The sequence below is a fragment of the Crinia signifera genome, chromosome 19, assembly GCF_055691185.1.
Source record: "Crinia signifera chromosome 19, ASM5569118v1, whole genome shotgun sequence".
NCBI lineage: Eukaryota > Metazoa > Chordata > Amphibia > Anura > Myobatrachidae > Crinia > Crinia signifera.
The window spans coordinates 97996747-98014732 of NC_139226.1; the positions used below are offsets into that span (position 1 = coordinate 97996747).

Here is a 17986-nt window from a genome sequence, read left to right on the forward strand (position 1 = left end):
CTAGATTTTAGGTCAAATATGCAATAACCAGTGAGAATGGGCAAAATATGCAAATGCATATGCAAATATGCAAATGCATATAATCCTGTCTCTACTGATCACCATGGGAAGTTAGATCTGTGATGAGGAGGAGGACCATCAGTGGCTGATTGAGAGCCTATTGCAGGCATGTCCAAACTGTGGCCCTCCAGCTGTTGTGAAACTACACATCCCAGCATGCCTTGCCATAGTTTTAGCATTCCCTAATAGCAAAACTGTGGCAAGGCATGATGGGACTTGTAGTTTCACAACAGCTGGAGGGCCATAGTTTGGACATGCTTGGCCTATTGTCATTGCTCCCTCTCTTGTCCATTTCTGCGTGTGACCTACTCTTCCAGATTTCGGATGGACTCCTTATTACTTTTCGAATTCTCCAGACTTGGCTCCAGTTAGTATATAAATGGTGTTAGTTTTGTTGTATTCGGTATGATAGAAAATTCATTACATTCTGTGTCTGTTCCTTAGTGTGCAAGAGGACAACATGTCAACAAACTGGCCCCAGACCATTTACTTCACGTTCCAGTTTTATCGCTTCCAGCCAGTGACCAGCCCTCGACTACAACTCAGGCTTTTTTCCAACAGGTCCCGTTCTGATACCCCAGCCCGTGTGTTCATTCAGATCAACAAGGATGGCTCTATAAACTCCGGCAAGTGTCTATAATGGACTATGCAGACCTAATGTATTATGCACCTGATGAGGTAGACGGGATCCGGTTGAATGGTTGACAATCAATAGAAGAGGTTGCCATGGTTTAGGCCTTTAGACTTTTACAAAAGGTTGACACAAACAAAAGGTTGACAGAAGAAGATTGGTGTGAGATTTTTCAGATTTTATATTTAAACCGACTTATTCGACTTTACGATCCAAGTGGACATAGGTTATAATAGTGTGCCGAATGCAGGGCTAGGGGACGAGGTACAATTATACGGTATCTGTGTCGGAAGATTTTGACATAGACAACAATGTATTTTTGTCAGCCTTTTCGACGTTGACCATTTTTCATGTTGACTTTATGTGTGTGTTGACATGAGTTTTTTGGAGCCGACATTTTTTGGAGCCGACATTACAGCGCAGGGAGGGAGAATAGAATAGTGTGCCAAGCGCAGCAAGCCATATGAGGGGATGCGGTACATGTCGGACCTTCATTGGTCGACCCGATGCATGGCCACCTATAATGGGTCAACCTAATGACCATATACCCATCTGTACATCATGGAAAGGAATCCGCAGTGCATTCATGTAAACTTATTAGTATTGTCTTTCTTTCCACCTGTCAGCATTGGATCTGTTTGTTCCTATGTGCTGTTTTAATAAATTATTATCTCTTCCTGCACATTGAACCTACTTATTGTTTCTGCGGGTTTATCATTTGTTTCTTATACAAGTTTGATCCTAATGACTTTTAAGTGATGTGTTTAGAATAAATGACTGATCTCTTATTTCCTTAGCAGTCTTATACAGCGCATGTAGGGTTTCGTCCATAGGGGGAGATTTAGTTAGGAGTTGTGTTTGCCTCGCAGCTAATTTTACGCGCTGCCTGATTCAGTTAGAAGCCAGATCCCTGCCTGCTAAACCGCAGAGGCAATCAGTGTAAAGTGCACCCATCTGCATTAGGAGTCGGACCTGCTCACCGGGGATCTGTTTTCAGTCCATTTCTGCCAGGACAATGTTTAGAGGCACCCAATTCTCTGCACTCACACCTGCATTAATGTGTGATTGCAGGGAGCGGGTGTGAAGAGCTGGGTGCTTCTAAACATTGTTCCACCATAAATGGACCGGTAGCAGATCCCAAGTGAGCAAGTCCGATTGCATTTGCCAAGCATTATTTAATGTTTTTTTTTTTTTCTTACAGGGTCTCCTGGGTATCAGCTGAAGTATATGGTGGATCCTGGGTTCCTTAAGCCTGGAGAACGGCAATGGTTTTTACGATATTTGGCTCTCCACACTCTTCAAGTTGACGTTTGGGATGGAGAGTCACTGCTTCTTATCGGTTCAGCTGCTGTAGAGATGAAAGTAAGTTCATTTTATAATCATATATGATTTTTGGGCCATTTTAAATCTTTTTTTTTCACCAGCAGCCACTAGAGAGCGGCCAACAGAGATATACCGTACTAAAGGTAGTTGCATTCGGGTGAGCCTGGCTGGCGCTGGCATATCTGCGGGGTGGTGAACTGAAATCTGTGAAAAGTAACCCATTTGAGCGCTCTAATAGGACTTGAGTTGTACGCTCATTAGTTTGGTCCGGGTTTAGCTGCTTTGCGAGGCTAAACCCAACCTTAATGAGCATACGCGGCGTGAAAACAAACATTAATTGCATATTGCCCCACAATCTCCTGTTGCTTTACATGGGAGATCAGGTGCAGGCCTATAGGAGAAGGGAAGTGGGCTGGAGGAGATGGAGTGAGGAGCAGGACACAAGCATGCCTATAAGGGATGGATGGTGGGCCGGAAGGAGGAGCTGGACATGCCCTGTAAGCAGGCCTATAGGAGAAGTGAGGCAGGTTGGAGGAGATGGATCGAGGAGCAGGACACAGGCAGGACTATAGGAGGAGGTAGGTGGGCCGGAGGAGATGGAGCGAGGAACAGGACACAAGCAGGCCTATAGGAGGAGGTAGGTGGTCCGGAGGAGATGGAGCGAGGAGCAGGGCACATGCAGGCCTATAAGAGATGGGTGGTGGTTTGGGGGAGATGGAGTGAGGAGCAGGACACAAGCAGGCCTATAGGAAAAAGGAGGCAGGCTGGATGAGATGGAGCGAGGAGCAGGACACAAGCAAACCTATAAAAGATGGGTGGTGGGTCGTGGGCGATGGAATGAGGAGCAGGACACAAGCAGGCCTATAAGAGAAGGCAGGCAGGCCAGGGGAGATGGAGCATGGAGCAGGACACAAGCATTCCTATAAGAGATGGGTGGTGGAGAGGAGGAGATGAAGCGAGGAGCACGACACAAGCAGGCCTATAGGAGATGGGTGGTGGAACGGAGGAGAAAAAGCAAGGAGCAGGACACAAGCAGGCTTATAAGAGATGGGTGGTCGGCTGGGGGATATGAAGCGAGGAGCAGGACATAAGCAGGCCTATAGAAGAAGGGAGGCGGGCCGGAGGAGATGGAGCGAGGAGCATTACTCAAGCAGGCCTATGGAGGCAGGCTGGAGGAGATGGAGTGAGAAGCAGGACACAAACAAGCCTGTAGGAGGAGGTAGGTGGGCCGGAGGAGATGGAGCGAGGAGCAGGACACAAGCAGGCTTATAGGAGAAGGGAGGCATGCTGGAAAAGAAGGAGCAAGGAGCAGGGCAAAAGCAGGCCTATAGAAGAAGGATAACAGCAAGCCTATAAGAGATGGGTGGTGGGCCGGAGGAGATGGAGCGGGGAAGAGGAACACCAGCAGGCCTATAGGAAAATAATCGTGCAGGGAAGAGGAGGTAAGGGTATAAGGGGGAGTAGAATGGAGTCCAAATTGTGCATTGAGTTTATAATTATCATTCATATATATTATTGATATGTGGGTTTGGCTTCAGTTTAAGGGGCTCTAGCTAAAATCTTTCCCTTTCACCCAGAGTTTGATATTGGCATGACGCTGCTTTCAGAGTGTGAAGATCTTGCTTAAGGTAACAAATTGATCTGGGCCAGCATTGACATGTCACATACTGTATAGCCCTGTTCTCACTAACACTTCGATTATATCCTGATATACTCAGTGCTACTGTTGCTGTGAGGACCCTGCTCTTTTCACTATATAATTATCAGCGTGTGGCTTCATGCAGCCACCATTCCCCTCCTGACATCATGAAACTGATCCTGTCCGTCGCAACCCTGTCCTTAGTAACAAAATCACACAAGGACAAGTTGCTGTTTCAGCATGCTTATGACCATCTGAAATCCGTGTGCTGCTGTGAACTTCATTCAGATGCCCTTTTTTTGGATTCAGATTGCCTATCCCCTTTCTCTTCAAAACTAACGACAGTTGGATGAGCAGAAGATGAAGATGAACATCATAATGGTGCCCAGGACGTTCTCAAACCCAAGGATTGTGTGATTATTGCACATACAGTAATCACACAAACTCAAGGCTTTGTCCTGAAAGCACCCTCCAATGGCATCTACTCATATACTGTATATCATCTATATCCAAATGTTCCTGTCACTCATACAGAGTGTATCTTAACATAATTACCTATGATAGACTTTTATCAATGCTAAGTCATTTAAAGTTGTACTCTTTTCTTACCTAAATTGCTCTTGTTAAAATGCTTACTAAGTAATTTGTATTGCTAACCTTTTATCCAGATTAAATTGCAGTAATATGCTAATGAGTGCGGGTTTGTGCCAAGTAACATCATATTAATACTTTTCTAGGTGAATTTTGTGCTGAACTGTAAGCTGCATCTATTGCTGGCTTCCCCTGTAGGTGCAGTCTGATATAATTTCCTGTGAAATTACCCTGTACATAGAGGGATACTTCCTGTGAAATCACCCTGTACATAGAGGGATACTTCCTGTGAAATCACCCTGTACATAGAGGGATACTGCCTCTGAAATCACCCTGTACATAGCGGGATACTTCCTGTGAAATTACCCTGTACATAGAGGGATACTTCCTGTGAAATCACCCTGTACATAGAGGGATACTTCCTGTGAAATTACCCTGTACATAGAGGGATACTTCCTGTGAAATTACCCTGTACATAGCGGGATACTTCCTGTGAAATCACCCTGTACATAGTTGGATACTTCCTGTGAAATTACCCTGTACATAGCGGGATACTTCCTGTGAAATCACCTTGTACATAGAGGGATACTTCCTGTGAAATCACCCTGTACGTAGTGGGATACTTCCTGTGAAATCACCTTGTACATAGTGGGATACTTCCTGTGAAATTACCCTGTACATAGAGGGATACTTCCTGTGAAATCACCCTGTACATAGCGGGATACTTCCTGTGAAATCACCCTGTACATAGCGGGATACTTCCTGTGAAATCACCCTGTACATAGTTGGATACTTCCTGTGAAATTACCCTGTACATAGCGGGATACTTCCTGTGAAATCACCTTGTACATAGAGGGATACTTCCTGTGAAATCACCCTGTACGTAGTGGGATACTTCCTGTGAAATCACCCTGTACATAGCGGGATACTTCCTGTGAAATTACCCTGTACATAGAGGGATACTTCCTGTGAAATTACCCTGTACATAGCGGGATACTTCCTGTGAAATCACCCTGTACATAGAGGGATACTTCCTGTGAAATTACCCTGTACATAGAGGGATACTTCCTGTGAAATTACCCTGTACATAGTGGGATACTTCCTGTGAAATCACCCTGTACATAGTGGGATACTTCCTGTGAAATCACCTTGTACATAGCGGGATACTTCCTGTGAAATCACCCTGTACATAGTGGGATACTTCCTGTGAAATTACCCTGTACATAGCGGGATACTTCCTGTGAAATCACCCTGTACATAGAGGGATACTTCCTGTGAAATTACCCTGTACATAGAGGGATACTTCCTGTGAAATTACCCTGTACATAGAGGGATACTTCCTGTGAAATTACCCTGTACATAGTGGGATACTTCCTGTGAAATCACCCTGTACATAGTGGGATACTTCCTGTGAAATCACCTTGTACATAGCGGGATACTTCCTGTGAAATCACCCTGTACATAGTGGGATACTTCCTGTGAAATCACCCTGTACATAGTGGGATACTTCCTGTGAAATTACCCTGTACATAGTGGGATACTTCCTGTGAAATCACCCTGTACATAGTGGGATACTTCCTGTGAAATCACCCTGTACATAGTGGGATACTTCCTGTGAAATCACCTTGTACATAGCGGGATACTTCCTGTGAAATCACCCTGTACATAGTGGGATACTTTCTGTGAAATCACCCTGTACATAGTGGGATACTTCCTGTGGAATTACCCTGTACATAGTGGGATACTTACTGTAAAATCACCCTGTACATAGTGGGATACTTCCTGTGAAATCACCCTGTACATAGTGGGATACTTTCTGTGAAATCACCCTGTACATAGTGGGATACTTCCTGTGAAATTACCCTGTACATAGTGGGATACTTCCTGTGAAATCACCCTGTACATAGCGGGATACTTCCTGTGAAATCACCCTGTACATAGTGGGATACTTCCTGTGAAATTACCCTGTACATAGTGGGATACTTTCTGTGAAATCACCCTGTACATAGTGGGATACTTCCTGTGAAATCACCCTGTACATAGTGGGATACTTTCTGTGAAATCACCCTGTACATAGTGGGATACTTCCTATGAAATTACCCTGTACATAGTGGGATACTTCCTGTGAAATCACCCTGTACATAGTGGGATACTTCCTGTGAAATCACCCTGTACATAGGGGGATACTTCCTGTGAAATTACCCTGTACATAGTGGGATACTTCCTGTGAAATCACCCTGTACATAGTGGGATACTTCCTGTGAAATTAACCTGTACATAGTGGGATACTTCCTGTGAAATCACCCTGTACATAGCGGGATACTTCCTGTGAAATCACCCTGTACATAGTGGGATACTTCCTGTGAAATCACCCTGTACATAGTGGGATACTTCCTGTGAAATTACCCTGTACATAGCGGGATACTTCCTGTGAAATGACCCTGTACATAGCGGGATACTTCCTGTGAAATGACCCTGTACATAGCGGGATACTTCCTGTGAAATCACCCTGTACATAGCGGGATACTTCCTGTGAAATCACCCTGTACATAGCGGGGTACTTCCTGTGAAATCACCCTGTACATAGCGGGATACTTCCTGTGAAATCACCCTGTACATAGCGGGGTACTTCCTGTGAAATCACCCTGTACATAGCGGGATACTTCCTGTGAAATCACCCTGTACATAGCGGGGTACTTCCTGTGAAATCACCCTGTACATAGCGGGATACTTCCTGTGAAATGACCCTGTACATAGCGGGGTACTTCCTGTGAAATCACCCTGTACATAGCGGGATACTTCCTGTGAAATCACCCTGTACATAGCGGGGTACTTCCTGTGAAATCACCCTGTACATAGCGGGGTACTTCCTGTGAAATCACCCTGTACATAGCGGGATACTTCCTGTGAAATCACCCTGTACATAGTGGGGTACTTCCTGTGAAATCACCCTGTACATAGGGGGGTACTTCCTGTTAAATCACCCTGTACATAGCGGGGTACTTCCTGTGAAATCACCCTGTACATAGCGGGATACTTCCTGTGAAATCACCCTGTACATAGGGGGGTACTTCCTGTGAAATCACCCTGTACATAGCGGGATACTTCCTGTGAAATCACCCTGTACATAGCGGGGTACTTCCTGTGAAATCACCCTGTACATAGCGGGATACTTCCTGTGAAATCACCCTGTACATAGCGGGATACTTCCTGTGAAATCACCCTGTACATAGAGGGATACTTCCTGTGAAATTACCCTGTACATAGAGGGATACTTCCTGTGAAATTACCCTGTACATAGCGGGATACTTCCTGTGAAATCACCCTGTACATAGAGGGATACTTCCTGTGAAATTACCCTGTACATAGCGGGATACTTCCTGTGAAATGACCCTGTACATAGCGGGATACTTCCTGTGAAATGACCCTGTACATAGCGGGATACTTCCTGTGAAATGACCCTGTACATAGCGGGATACTTCCTGTGAAATCACCCTGTACATAGCGGGATACTTCCTGTGAAATCACCCTGTACATAGCGGGGTACTTCCTGTGAAATCACCCTATACATAGCGGGATACTTCCTGTGAAATTACCCTGTACATAGCGGGATACTTCCTGTGAAATGACCCTGTACATAGCGGGATACTTCCTGTGAAATTACCCTGTACATAGCGGGATACTTCCTGTGAAATCACCCTGTACATAGCGGGATACTTCCTGTGAAATCACCCTGTACATAGCGGGGTACTTCCTGTGAAATCACCCTGTACATAGCGGGATACTTCCTGTGAAATCACCCTGTACATAGCGGGGTACTTCCTGTGAAATCACCCTGTACATAGCGGGATACTTCCTGTGAAATCACCCTGTACATAGCGGGATACTTCCTGTGAAATCACCCTGTACATAGCGGGGTACTTCCTGTGAAATCACCCTGTACATAGCGGGATACTTCCTGTGAAATCACCCTGTACATAGGGGGGTACTTCCTGTGAAATCACCCTGTACATAGCGGGGTACTTCCTGTGAAATCACCCTGTACATAGCGGGATACTTCCTGTGAAATCACCCTGTACATAGCGGGATACTTCCTGTGAAATCACCCTGTACATAGCGGGATACTTCCTGTGAAATCACCCTGTACATAGCGGGATACTTTTTTGCTACTCCTATTCAAACATAATTTATCCTGGATTGGTGACACTGTGGACCTTATTCAGGTCCATTTGTTAGTGCATATTCGTTCGCATGGGGCGATGTTTAGTGTCTGCGCATGCGGACGCATTTCTGCAGATGTGCAGATATTGGGTGTGTGCATCCATGGTGAACAAACTGTTCACTGGGTGCACAAACCCAACCTTGTTGGCAAGGCTACCCGCCCATGGGAACGCCCAGCGTTTCATGGGTGTTCCCATGAAAACACTGGGTGTTCCCACGGTAATCGCCGGGTGACGTGGGCGCCGGGGGCGGGCAGCTGACATCACCAGATGTCAGCTGACCGTCCATTTCAGCGAGAACATACACGCATATAAAATTGACCTGAGAGTCACTTTATATATCAGCGACCATTGGAAGATGTGCGAGGTTCCCACTGGCATGGATGTATTGTAAATCATCCATTCGCATGCCATGCGAACATAAACGATGTGCGAAGGGTGGACGGCGTACCATCATTCGCAGGACAGGTTCTGGTTTACTTACAAGGATGTGGATTCGCATCCGAAAGAATCAACCAGAATAACCCCCTTAAAATATTGGGCCTAATTTAGTATCATTTGGAACGGGGTGAATTCAGCCCGTTCCGATGTTTGGGGGTCTGCGCATGCGTAAGCGTGTATTTGCACACGTGCAGACCCCGGCAACAAACAACTTCGGTGAGTTACACACTTGCCGGGACGATCGTTGCAGAGAGGGAGGGCCAATGCCTGCCGAGGGCGGACGGCTGACATCACAGGACATCAGCCGCCTGCCTCATCATAGTCGTAGCTCTCGTAAATAAAAATCTGTTTTAATGCCTTTTATCTGCTATGGCAGGAGAAATAATTTGATGGTCAGTGACTAGCGGAGGCATTGAAGGGGATGTGTTCTTGTACACATCCCCTCGCATGGTACCAAGGGGATTTGGCAGCAGGGATTCAGCGAGGCAACATCTCTTGCACTTGGTAAGCTGTGATGGTCACAGCTTACGGGGCCAACCTGAATCAGGCCCATTGTACATACAGATGTACACATCCTTGTCAGTGCTGCGATGCAGTTGCATGTGTGCACACATTGCGGCAATAACTACACATGTTTGGGTACAAATAGTCACGCCTGTCCTCGCACTATGTATTTCCTGCGGATTGCAGGTGCAACTGATCACATGTGCCTGTATACGGGAACACTAGTCGCACACACAAATTGCCATGGTGCAATGATAGAACTTATCTATATGTATAAAAGGCTAACTACTCCTCACCTCTATGAGATGAAGGACCGCCACTGAACACTAGAGGCCATTGACGGATCAAATGACTCCTTTGTGTGCTACAAGATGTCATAACAGAAAGTAAAAGCAGTTGTTGCAGGGACACTGATTTAGTTCAAACTTGCTGGGTTTGGAGAGAGGGAGCTGTGAAGACAGAGCTTGGAGGTAGGAGCAGATAGGGACTGGGGGTGGGGTGGAGAGATTGTGGGCTGAAAACGGTCACAGCTAAAAGTGAAAGTAAAAACTGTCACAGCTCAAAGCTTATTAATTAAGTCCCATTATATCTCTGAAATAGTTATATACGTTCTATTTCCGTCACACCCTACAATACAGAGATGTATGAAGCAGTGATAAGTCAGGAGAAGTGAGCCAGTGGAGAGGTTGTCCATGGCAACCAATCAGCTTTGAAGTAACATTTATCATGTACATTGTTTTTTTGGCGTGTATATGTCGACATGGACTACATATAAGTGTACCGCGTCCCTTCGCATAATTTGGGAACACTATTATAGTCTAACTCTATGCCCGCATGGATGGTAAACTATGAACAAGTAGGGTTTTTACAAAAAATTATGTAAATCTCATGTTAACCTTTTGACTTTGTCGACATTTTGACTGTCGACCTTTTTACTGTCGACCTAGAGTCTATAGATCTATTAACTGCTTACCATATAAATTAGGTCATTAGATATGTTTGCACGATCAGTAGTGTAGAGCAGTGGTTGGGGAACGGGGGTAAATTACCCCAAATGGGGTAAAAATTTAATTACTGGGGTAATGAAGGGTCGCGCTGCCGAGACACATTCCAGGCTGTGTCTCGGCAGCGCGACTGTCCTTTATTGCCAGGAAATTCATTTCAGTGCATAGAAAATCTATATATAGATTCTATATGCATGCCCGGCTGTGTGTGTGTTACAGTACTGTAGTGTACAAGGACCTGACGCAGTGTAGTGGATCTGGCCCTTGTGTATAATACGCTTCCCTGCGTGATGCCCCGGGCCCCGCCACCAAGTCCACCCGCTTCTTCAATAGAGTCAACTAGTTGCTGCGCCATCTCGGCAGCGTACAGTCTGTACTGCGGCTGCAGTGCCGAGTTTCTTTGCCTGGTTATAGGCTCCTGTCAAGGTATACCCATCTCTAGTCTAGGGGAAAACATTTGCACAGACTGTCGCTATATCATACCTCCCAACGTGACCCTCTCCAGGAGGAACAGAAAGCTCTGCTCCTGGACTTTCCTCTTATTGTATGATTGCCATCACCTGTGTTGAACAGCTTGATTGATAAGAAAGGTGCGTCAACACAGGCGTTGGCAATCATACATCAAGAGGAAAGTGCAGGAGCAGAGAATTGTGTCCCTCCTGGAGAGGGTCATGTTGGGAGGTATTCTATATCATCTGGTCATACTGACACTAATAGTTGCCTGGACGTCACAATATCAATGGCTATACCACACACAGCCTGGCAGCCATTGATGATGATGATGATTACCATGTATGGCTGTGTGTGTGTGTGTGTGTGATGGTAATCTTCATCATCATCAATGGCTGCCAGGCTGTGTACCGTACTAGCAAAATATATCACCAATTTCTGGTGGTAGTGTGTTTTACAATTATTTCATTTCCTTCCTTTCAAATCAAGAGGGTAACGTCAGCGTATCTAAATATATTTTGGGGTTAAAGGTAAAAAAAAGTTTTCTGACACCTTGTGTAGAGACCCATGCGGGGCTCTGGTAATACACAGGGCTGTGGCCTAAAAAGGGGGCATGTCCACACCTAATAAAAATAATACAATGTAAAAAATGAATAATTGTGTTGCGCTTCCGCAGGGGGCACCATGGTGATCCAGGAGGTGCAATAGGGAGAACACCCATTTCTTTCCTTGGTTGTGGGAAGCCTGCTCCTCCTCAGCTGCCGCCATCTTCCCAGTGATGATTAAGAAGATGGGGAATGTGCACTTGAGACAAAGACTCTGGTGCAGAACTAGAGTTTTTGATTTCACTGTGCGGCCTCCATCTACATGAACACTGGCCTTACATACAGTATGTATACTGGGGATGAGTTCCAGTAGCCCAACATCACTAATCTTTTTAGGCACCTCTATGATATGAGATAAAATTGGCAACCTTGGTAGGCACAAGTTGCCGCCATTCTGAAGGCACTTTGTGGTCATCACTGAGAATTGAATTCCCATCCAAGGTTTTCTGGCTAGAGGAAAGTCTGGTTGCACAAGAGAAAGGATTCCACAGAATGGGTGCAGCACAAGAAAGTCCTGCAACCTGAAATGGGAGTAGATGAGTGTGGATGATAGCTGGACATCTTGCGGTTTATTAAATCCACTTCAGAATCTATAAAACCAGTTATATAGATTACAAAGACATGAACAAATTACTTAAAAGATAACCTTAACCCAAACCTTAACGTGTAAAATACTAAATACAACACAATGCCTTCCCTGTTTTACTACAAACTAGAAAAGAAAAGAGTTTCCTAACTCTTTTCTTTTCTAGTTTGTAGTAAAACAGGGAAGGCATTGTGTTGTATTTAGTATTTTACAAAAGAATTCAGCTTTATATAAACATCACAGAATTGATAAGATCCATTCAGACCTTCTAGATGTGAGGTCCCAAGGGCAACGCTCTCTCTGCTGTCTGATGTAAGTGGTCTTCCTCTCATTCTGAGTTTTATCATGTTTATACATTTAACTTTCAGACCTGAAGGATCACAATTATGATATCAAGTTTTCAACGTTTCAATGTCCTTTTCCCTTTTAGCCTCTTCTATATGCTTTTTGCATTCCATTATCTGCATTTGAAATTCTCTAATGGCTGTGCCAATGTACATTTCCTTGTCAGATTACCTAATCCAGTAATTTATGCAGGAAAAAAACATGGGGTGAGATTTAATAGGATGAGAGATTCAGAAAGTGAGAGATTTGGTAAGAAATCTCGTTTTTTTAAAGCGGCAATCATTTACACGGCAAAATCAAACTGGTTTTGCAGTGTAAATGATTGCTGCTTTAAAAAAACCCAGGAGATTTCTTACCAAATCTCTCACTTTCTGAATCTCTCATCCTATTAAATCTCACCCATGGTTTCTTTCCCACGGTATCAACGTGTTCTTCAGAACTGTCCAAGGGGAGATTCAGCAACCATGCGCAACATTGGGCGGTATTCAATGTGAATACCGGCGAGGTGCAGCGAATCCTGTTTAGGATTCGCTGCACATTCGCCACGTTCCGGAGCCTCGCTGGCTCCGGTATTCAACGAGTCAGGGGCTCGCTGCCCCTGACCGGCGAATATGAGCTCCTGCGGCGAACGCCGCAGGGAGCCTGAGGACGGTGGCAGGCAGGGAGATGGAAGTTTCTCTGCCTGCCCCAGAGCGTATGTGGGGGGGGGGAGGTGGGCTCCCCGGGTGCCAGGCAGCACAGGCTGCCCCCCGGGGGTGCCAGCAGGGGACCGGGTATATTCACTACACCCGATTGTGCATATGTAACGATCGGGTGCAGTGAATATATGAATATCTAATGAGCGGCTCGGCTCCGGCGCCCCCTCCAGCACATGAATAAAAATAGCATGCCCCTCCTCAGAATAAAATTCCTGATTTTTTGACACCAAATGTAAAAAACAAAACACTTTATTTTAAAAGTTCACATTCCACTACACCATAAAAAGATAGCGATTGCTACTCGGTGAATCATGGCGAAAAAAACCTTCAAATGTATTCGCCATCTGGTCATTGAATAGGACGATTCACCGTTTTAGTCAAAAATTCGCCAAACAGCACAAATTCGCCATAAAAACATGGCGAATCAGGCTCATTGAATATCGCCCATTGTATATAAAGGAGGATTACTGGAACATTACTTTAAGGCAGTTGGAGGATAAATCCTACTCACTAGAACTTGCAATCTAATAGGAGACAGGGGGTGATACATATGGTAGACGTGTGTGTAGTGTAACGTGAAAGGATGACAGAAGGGCGCTGGCTGGGGAGACAGAACAGTACTGGCCAGAGAGACAAAACAGGGCTGGCTTGAGAGACAGAGGGCCAGTTGTAATAGCCTCTGAGTTTGGCGGCTGTGCTGGACGGGTGTATTTTAAATGGGCAATCATTTACAAGGTATGGCATTTTGGACAACTGCCAAACACGGAGGCTATTACAGCTGATCCAGGAAGTGGAAGAGACAGAAGTGGGGGCTTGCTGGAGAGACAGAAGTGGGGGCGTCAAATATATCAAGGGCTTTAACAAATTACAGGTGGGAGACATTCTTCACAGGAAGAGGAGCAGCAGAACACGAGGACATGCACTGAAACTAGAGGGAGGAAGATTCAGGGGAAATGTTAGGAATAATTACTTCACAGAAAGAGTAGTAGATAAGTGGAATAGCCTCCCATCAGAGGTGGTAGAGGCAAATACAGAAGTACAATTTAAACATGCTTGGGATAGGCATATTGATATCCTTACAAAAAAAATAAGGATCAGATATGGTTTGAGGTAACATGTTTAAAAAAGGGGCAGACTAGATGGGCCAAGTGGTTCTTATCTGCCGTTAAATTCTATGTTTCTATGTTTCTTGCTGGAGAGACAGAAGTGGGGGCTTGCTGGAAAGACAAAATTGAGGGCTGGCTGGGGAGACAGAAATGGGGGGCTGGCTGGGGAGACATAAGTGAGGGCTGGCTGGAGAGACATAAGTGGGGGCTGGCTGGGGAGACAGAAGTGGGGGCTGGCTGGAGAGAGAAGTGGGGGCTGGCTGAAGTGACAGATGTGGAGGCTGGCTGGGGAGACAGAAGTGGGGGCTAGCTGGGGAGACAGAAGTGGGGGCTGGCTGGAGAGACATAAATGGGGGTGGCTGGGGAGACAGAAGTGGGGGCTGGCTGGAGAGACATACGTGGGGGGCTGGCTGGAGAGACATAAGGGGTGGTGGTGGCTGGAGAGACATAAATGGGGGGCTGGCTGGAGAGACACAAAGGGGGCTGCCTGAAGAGATAGATGTAATATACAGATGGTTGGTACTGTACACGTGCATTGCTTGTAATGTTTTGTCAGATGCAAAAGAGATTGACAATCATTCATTTGGGGGCGGGGAGGAGATGGCAGTGGCTTCTTATTGGGGTGTTCCCATGCCAAGGTCTCTGTCGGAAGACATAGATTTCCTGGCCTCTTAGTAGGAACTGTGGTGGCTGGCTTGCGTGACCCCATGGACACAGCACTTGATGCAGACAGGTGTCTACTTATTCCAGGAACCTCCTTCTGTATTAGCATTGCTGCTGCTTCCAAATAAGTAGCAGTTATGCAGCCTCCAGCTACATCTGAATTGGGCCCACTGTACACTGAAAATCAATGACAAAATTACTGCCACAGAATGCCACATTTACAACACGTCAGTTTGCCCAATTTCTACCATGCTGCAGATGCCCGGTCAACTATAAATGCTGCAATTATGAAGTGGAAATGTCTGGGAACAGCAGGTACTCAGACACACAGACGTAGACCATAAAAGCTCACAGAACAGCATCACCCAGTTTTAAGGGCCCTACACATGGAGAGATTTGTGCCAGAGATTCATAATGGGAAATTCAGAAAGTGAGAAAGAGGTGACTTTAGAGGAATAAAAAGAGACTACAGATGGTGCGGGTGTCATCTTTGCACGGGCTGGTGGTTGATTCGCCACAATTACATCCTTCAGAAGGGGACGCACGTGAGTCCCCTTACGATGGAGCTCCCCTCGCCGTTGGTCCCCGCCACATTCCCACCACCTCCCCCCCCCCCTTAACCCTGCCCGTCTCCCTGAAGCATAGATGGGCAGGGTTACCGTCCCTCACCGACGGGAAACTGGGGCGCGCGTGCGTGTGAGACGCTTGCGCATCCCAGTCAGATGTAGTGTCCGCTCGCCAGCGGGGGTGGTCTGGCAATCCACAGCGCTGGATGAGCGACGCTACATCTGTATCTGCCAAATCATCGAAGATTTGGAGGTATGATGTAATAAATATATGTGTACAGATGTAGCGCCTCTCCGCTTTCCCAGGGAATCACCAGATTCCATGAGCTGGCAAACGCTGGTGAAGAGGCGCTGCATCTGATGGGGACGCACAAGCGTCTCACTCGCAGGCACGTTTCCTTCACATGGCATTGGGTGGCGGAATCCCTGTCCGTCTCCGCTTCAGGGAGACAGGCAGGTTAGGGGGGGTGCAGGCAGCTACGGGGGAGCGGCGGGGATGGCAGCGGTGGCTCCATCAGATCAAGTCATGGGAGTGTCTTGTGTGTGCACGCCCCCTTCTGGCTGATGGCAGTAAAATCTAATGAGAGCTGCGCCATCTGTATGTGGATTTATCTCGAAATAAACACATAGGGGTCAGTGTATTTCGACCTTTCATTTATCAACCTAATACCCGCATATCAATCTAAGTGCCAGCAGTATTTTTGTGGGCATTGTGGCTGCCTAACATCTGGCTTTCATCCATCTGCAAGCTACAGTATCAGTAATTATTTTAACAGCTATTAAATATCTTGTGAGATTTATATTTATTCCGTTCCAGAGCAATGTTTCCCCAGCTTGTTCCGATAAGCGGAACTACATTGATTTATAGCACATAAGACATCAATCCAGCTGTCGCTCAGAAAGACAAAATTATGTGGGTGTCTTTGACACTTTAATGAGACTGAAATGCGAAACAGCATATTACCCCTGGAAAATGGAACGAAAACCAAAGCTGTTAACATTGAACTCTGGTATTTCAGAAAATTCAAGGTCTGAAATGATCAAAAAGGTGTCTGAGGTTATTAAACATACAGGAAATGCTTAAATGCTCGGAGATAAACATCAAAGTCAGTGTCTTCATCTGTCAAATGAGAACCGTAAATGTCTCAGCGACAAAATGATACTTTTGGGTTTTGTGCCTCCTTGATCTCATTCTAGAACATATACCTATACATGACAGTCTCTTTATATTGTGAAGATGAAATCTCAAAGGTCAGCTTGTCACAGCAATGACTATGGTAACAAAGCTATTTGCAAGGTGATAACCAGGAAATTGGCGATATAGAACTTAAAATTACTTTACCACCAGAAAACACGTTTGTAATAATGAAAAATTCACACCATACAGCAAGTTACTAAGGAATATGTCTACTTACATCTCCTTTGTAGCTTGTTAAATGTTTTTTATGAACTATTTTTTTTTAATGTACACATTGAACACTTACACTAGCATCTTCGTGCATTGGTTTGACTAGAGATTAAAATCACTACTATGTGCTGATGGGGAACCTGCTCCTTTTACTGTAAGACAGTGGTTTCCTGCTGCTACACAGCCCTGTCCTCACTAAGGTGGTTATTCTGGTTCACTCCTTGTGGCAAATTCCTTCTTAAATGGACAAAACCATGTGCACTGCAGGGGGGCAGATGTAACATGTGTAGAGAGAGTTAGATTTGGGTGAGTTATTTTGTTTCTGTGCAGGGTAAATACTGACTGCTTTATTTTTACACTGCAATATAGATTTCACTTTGAAGTAAAACCCCACCCTAATCTAACTCTCTCTACACAAGTAACATCTACCCCACCTGCAGTGCGATGGTTTTGTCCATTTGAGAAGGTATTTGCCAGAAGGAGTGAACCAGCAAACCCTCCTAGGGGCTATTTCACACGCTCCGACTCCTGCCGGGTGGCGAAACCACGCACGGCCAAAAGCCGTGCCGCACACAGTAGTTAATAATGGACACGATTGTGTCCATTCACATGGGACGGCTGCCGGGCTGGCCGGAGATTCAATCTGTTCTGCTGAGGGATCCTGCTCCTCCCACTACATAGCTCTTATGGGCCCTACACACACAGCAATATTCAGACACTTTCTGAGCGATTTTATATCATTTTACTAACTCGCTCAGAAAGTGTCTGCATATCGCTGTGTGTGTAACCCACACAGCGGATAAAATGCTCGGCCCCGCGGGTCCCCAATCTATAACAGACCTGCTAGTAAATTCATAGTGGTCGCTCAGAAGACCCCGCACATTTCTGCTGGGTGGTGGCCTTCTGAGCATTCACTGAAGCCGCCCAGCCACCTCAGCAATCCATTACCTGTAAACCCCGGCCCCCCGGACACAGCCACACCAGCTGTCCATTAACCCTGGCTGCCCGGCTCTCACTGCCGTCCCACAGCGGCAAGAAGCTGTTCGCCGGCTTCGCCCGCCGCTTTGACTAGCGGGAACTTCCTGCGAAGAAGGAGGCAGGACCCAGCCTCCTGCCCAGGGCCAGCCATCAACTGCCCAGAGTATT

The 17986-nt window shown here is 45.9% G+C and overlaps 1 protein-coding gene across 3 annotated transcripts in view; it reads left to right on the top strand.

The window, feature by feature from the left end:
* NPHP4 (nephrocystin 4) overlaps window positions 1-17986 on the top strand; it is a 286074-nt gene that overhangs the window by 173858 nt on the left and 94230 nt on the right. For all 3 annotated transcript variants that reach the window (XM_083162998.1, XM_083162997.1, XM_083162999.1), the window contains 2 exons: window positions 505-686; window positions 1893-2053. In XM_083162998.1, coding sequence (XP_083019124.1) covers window positions 505-686; window positions 1893-2053 — 343 coding nt within the window. The remainder of the gene's footprint in view (window positions 1-504; window positions 687-1892; window positions 2054-17986) is intronic.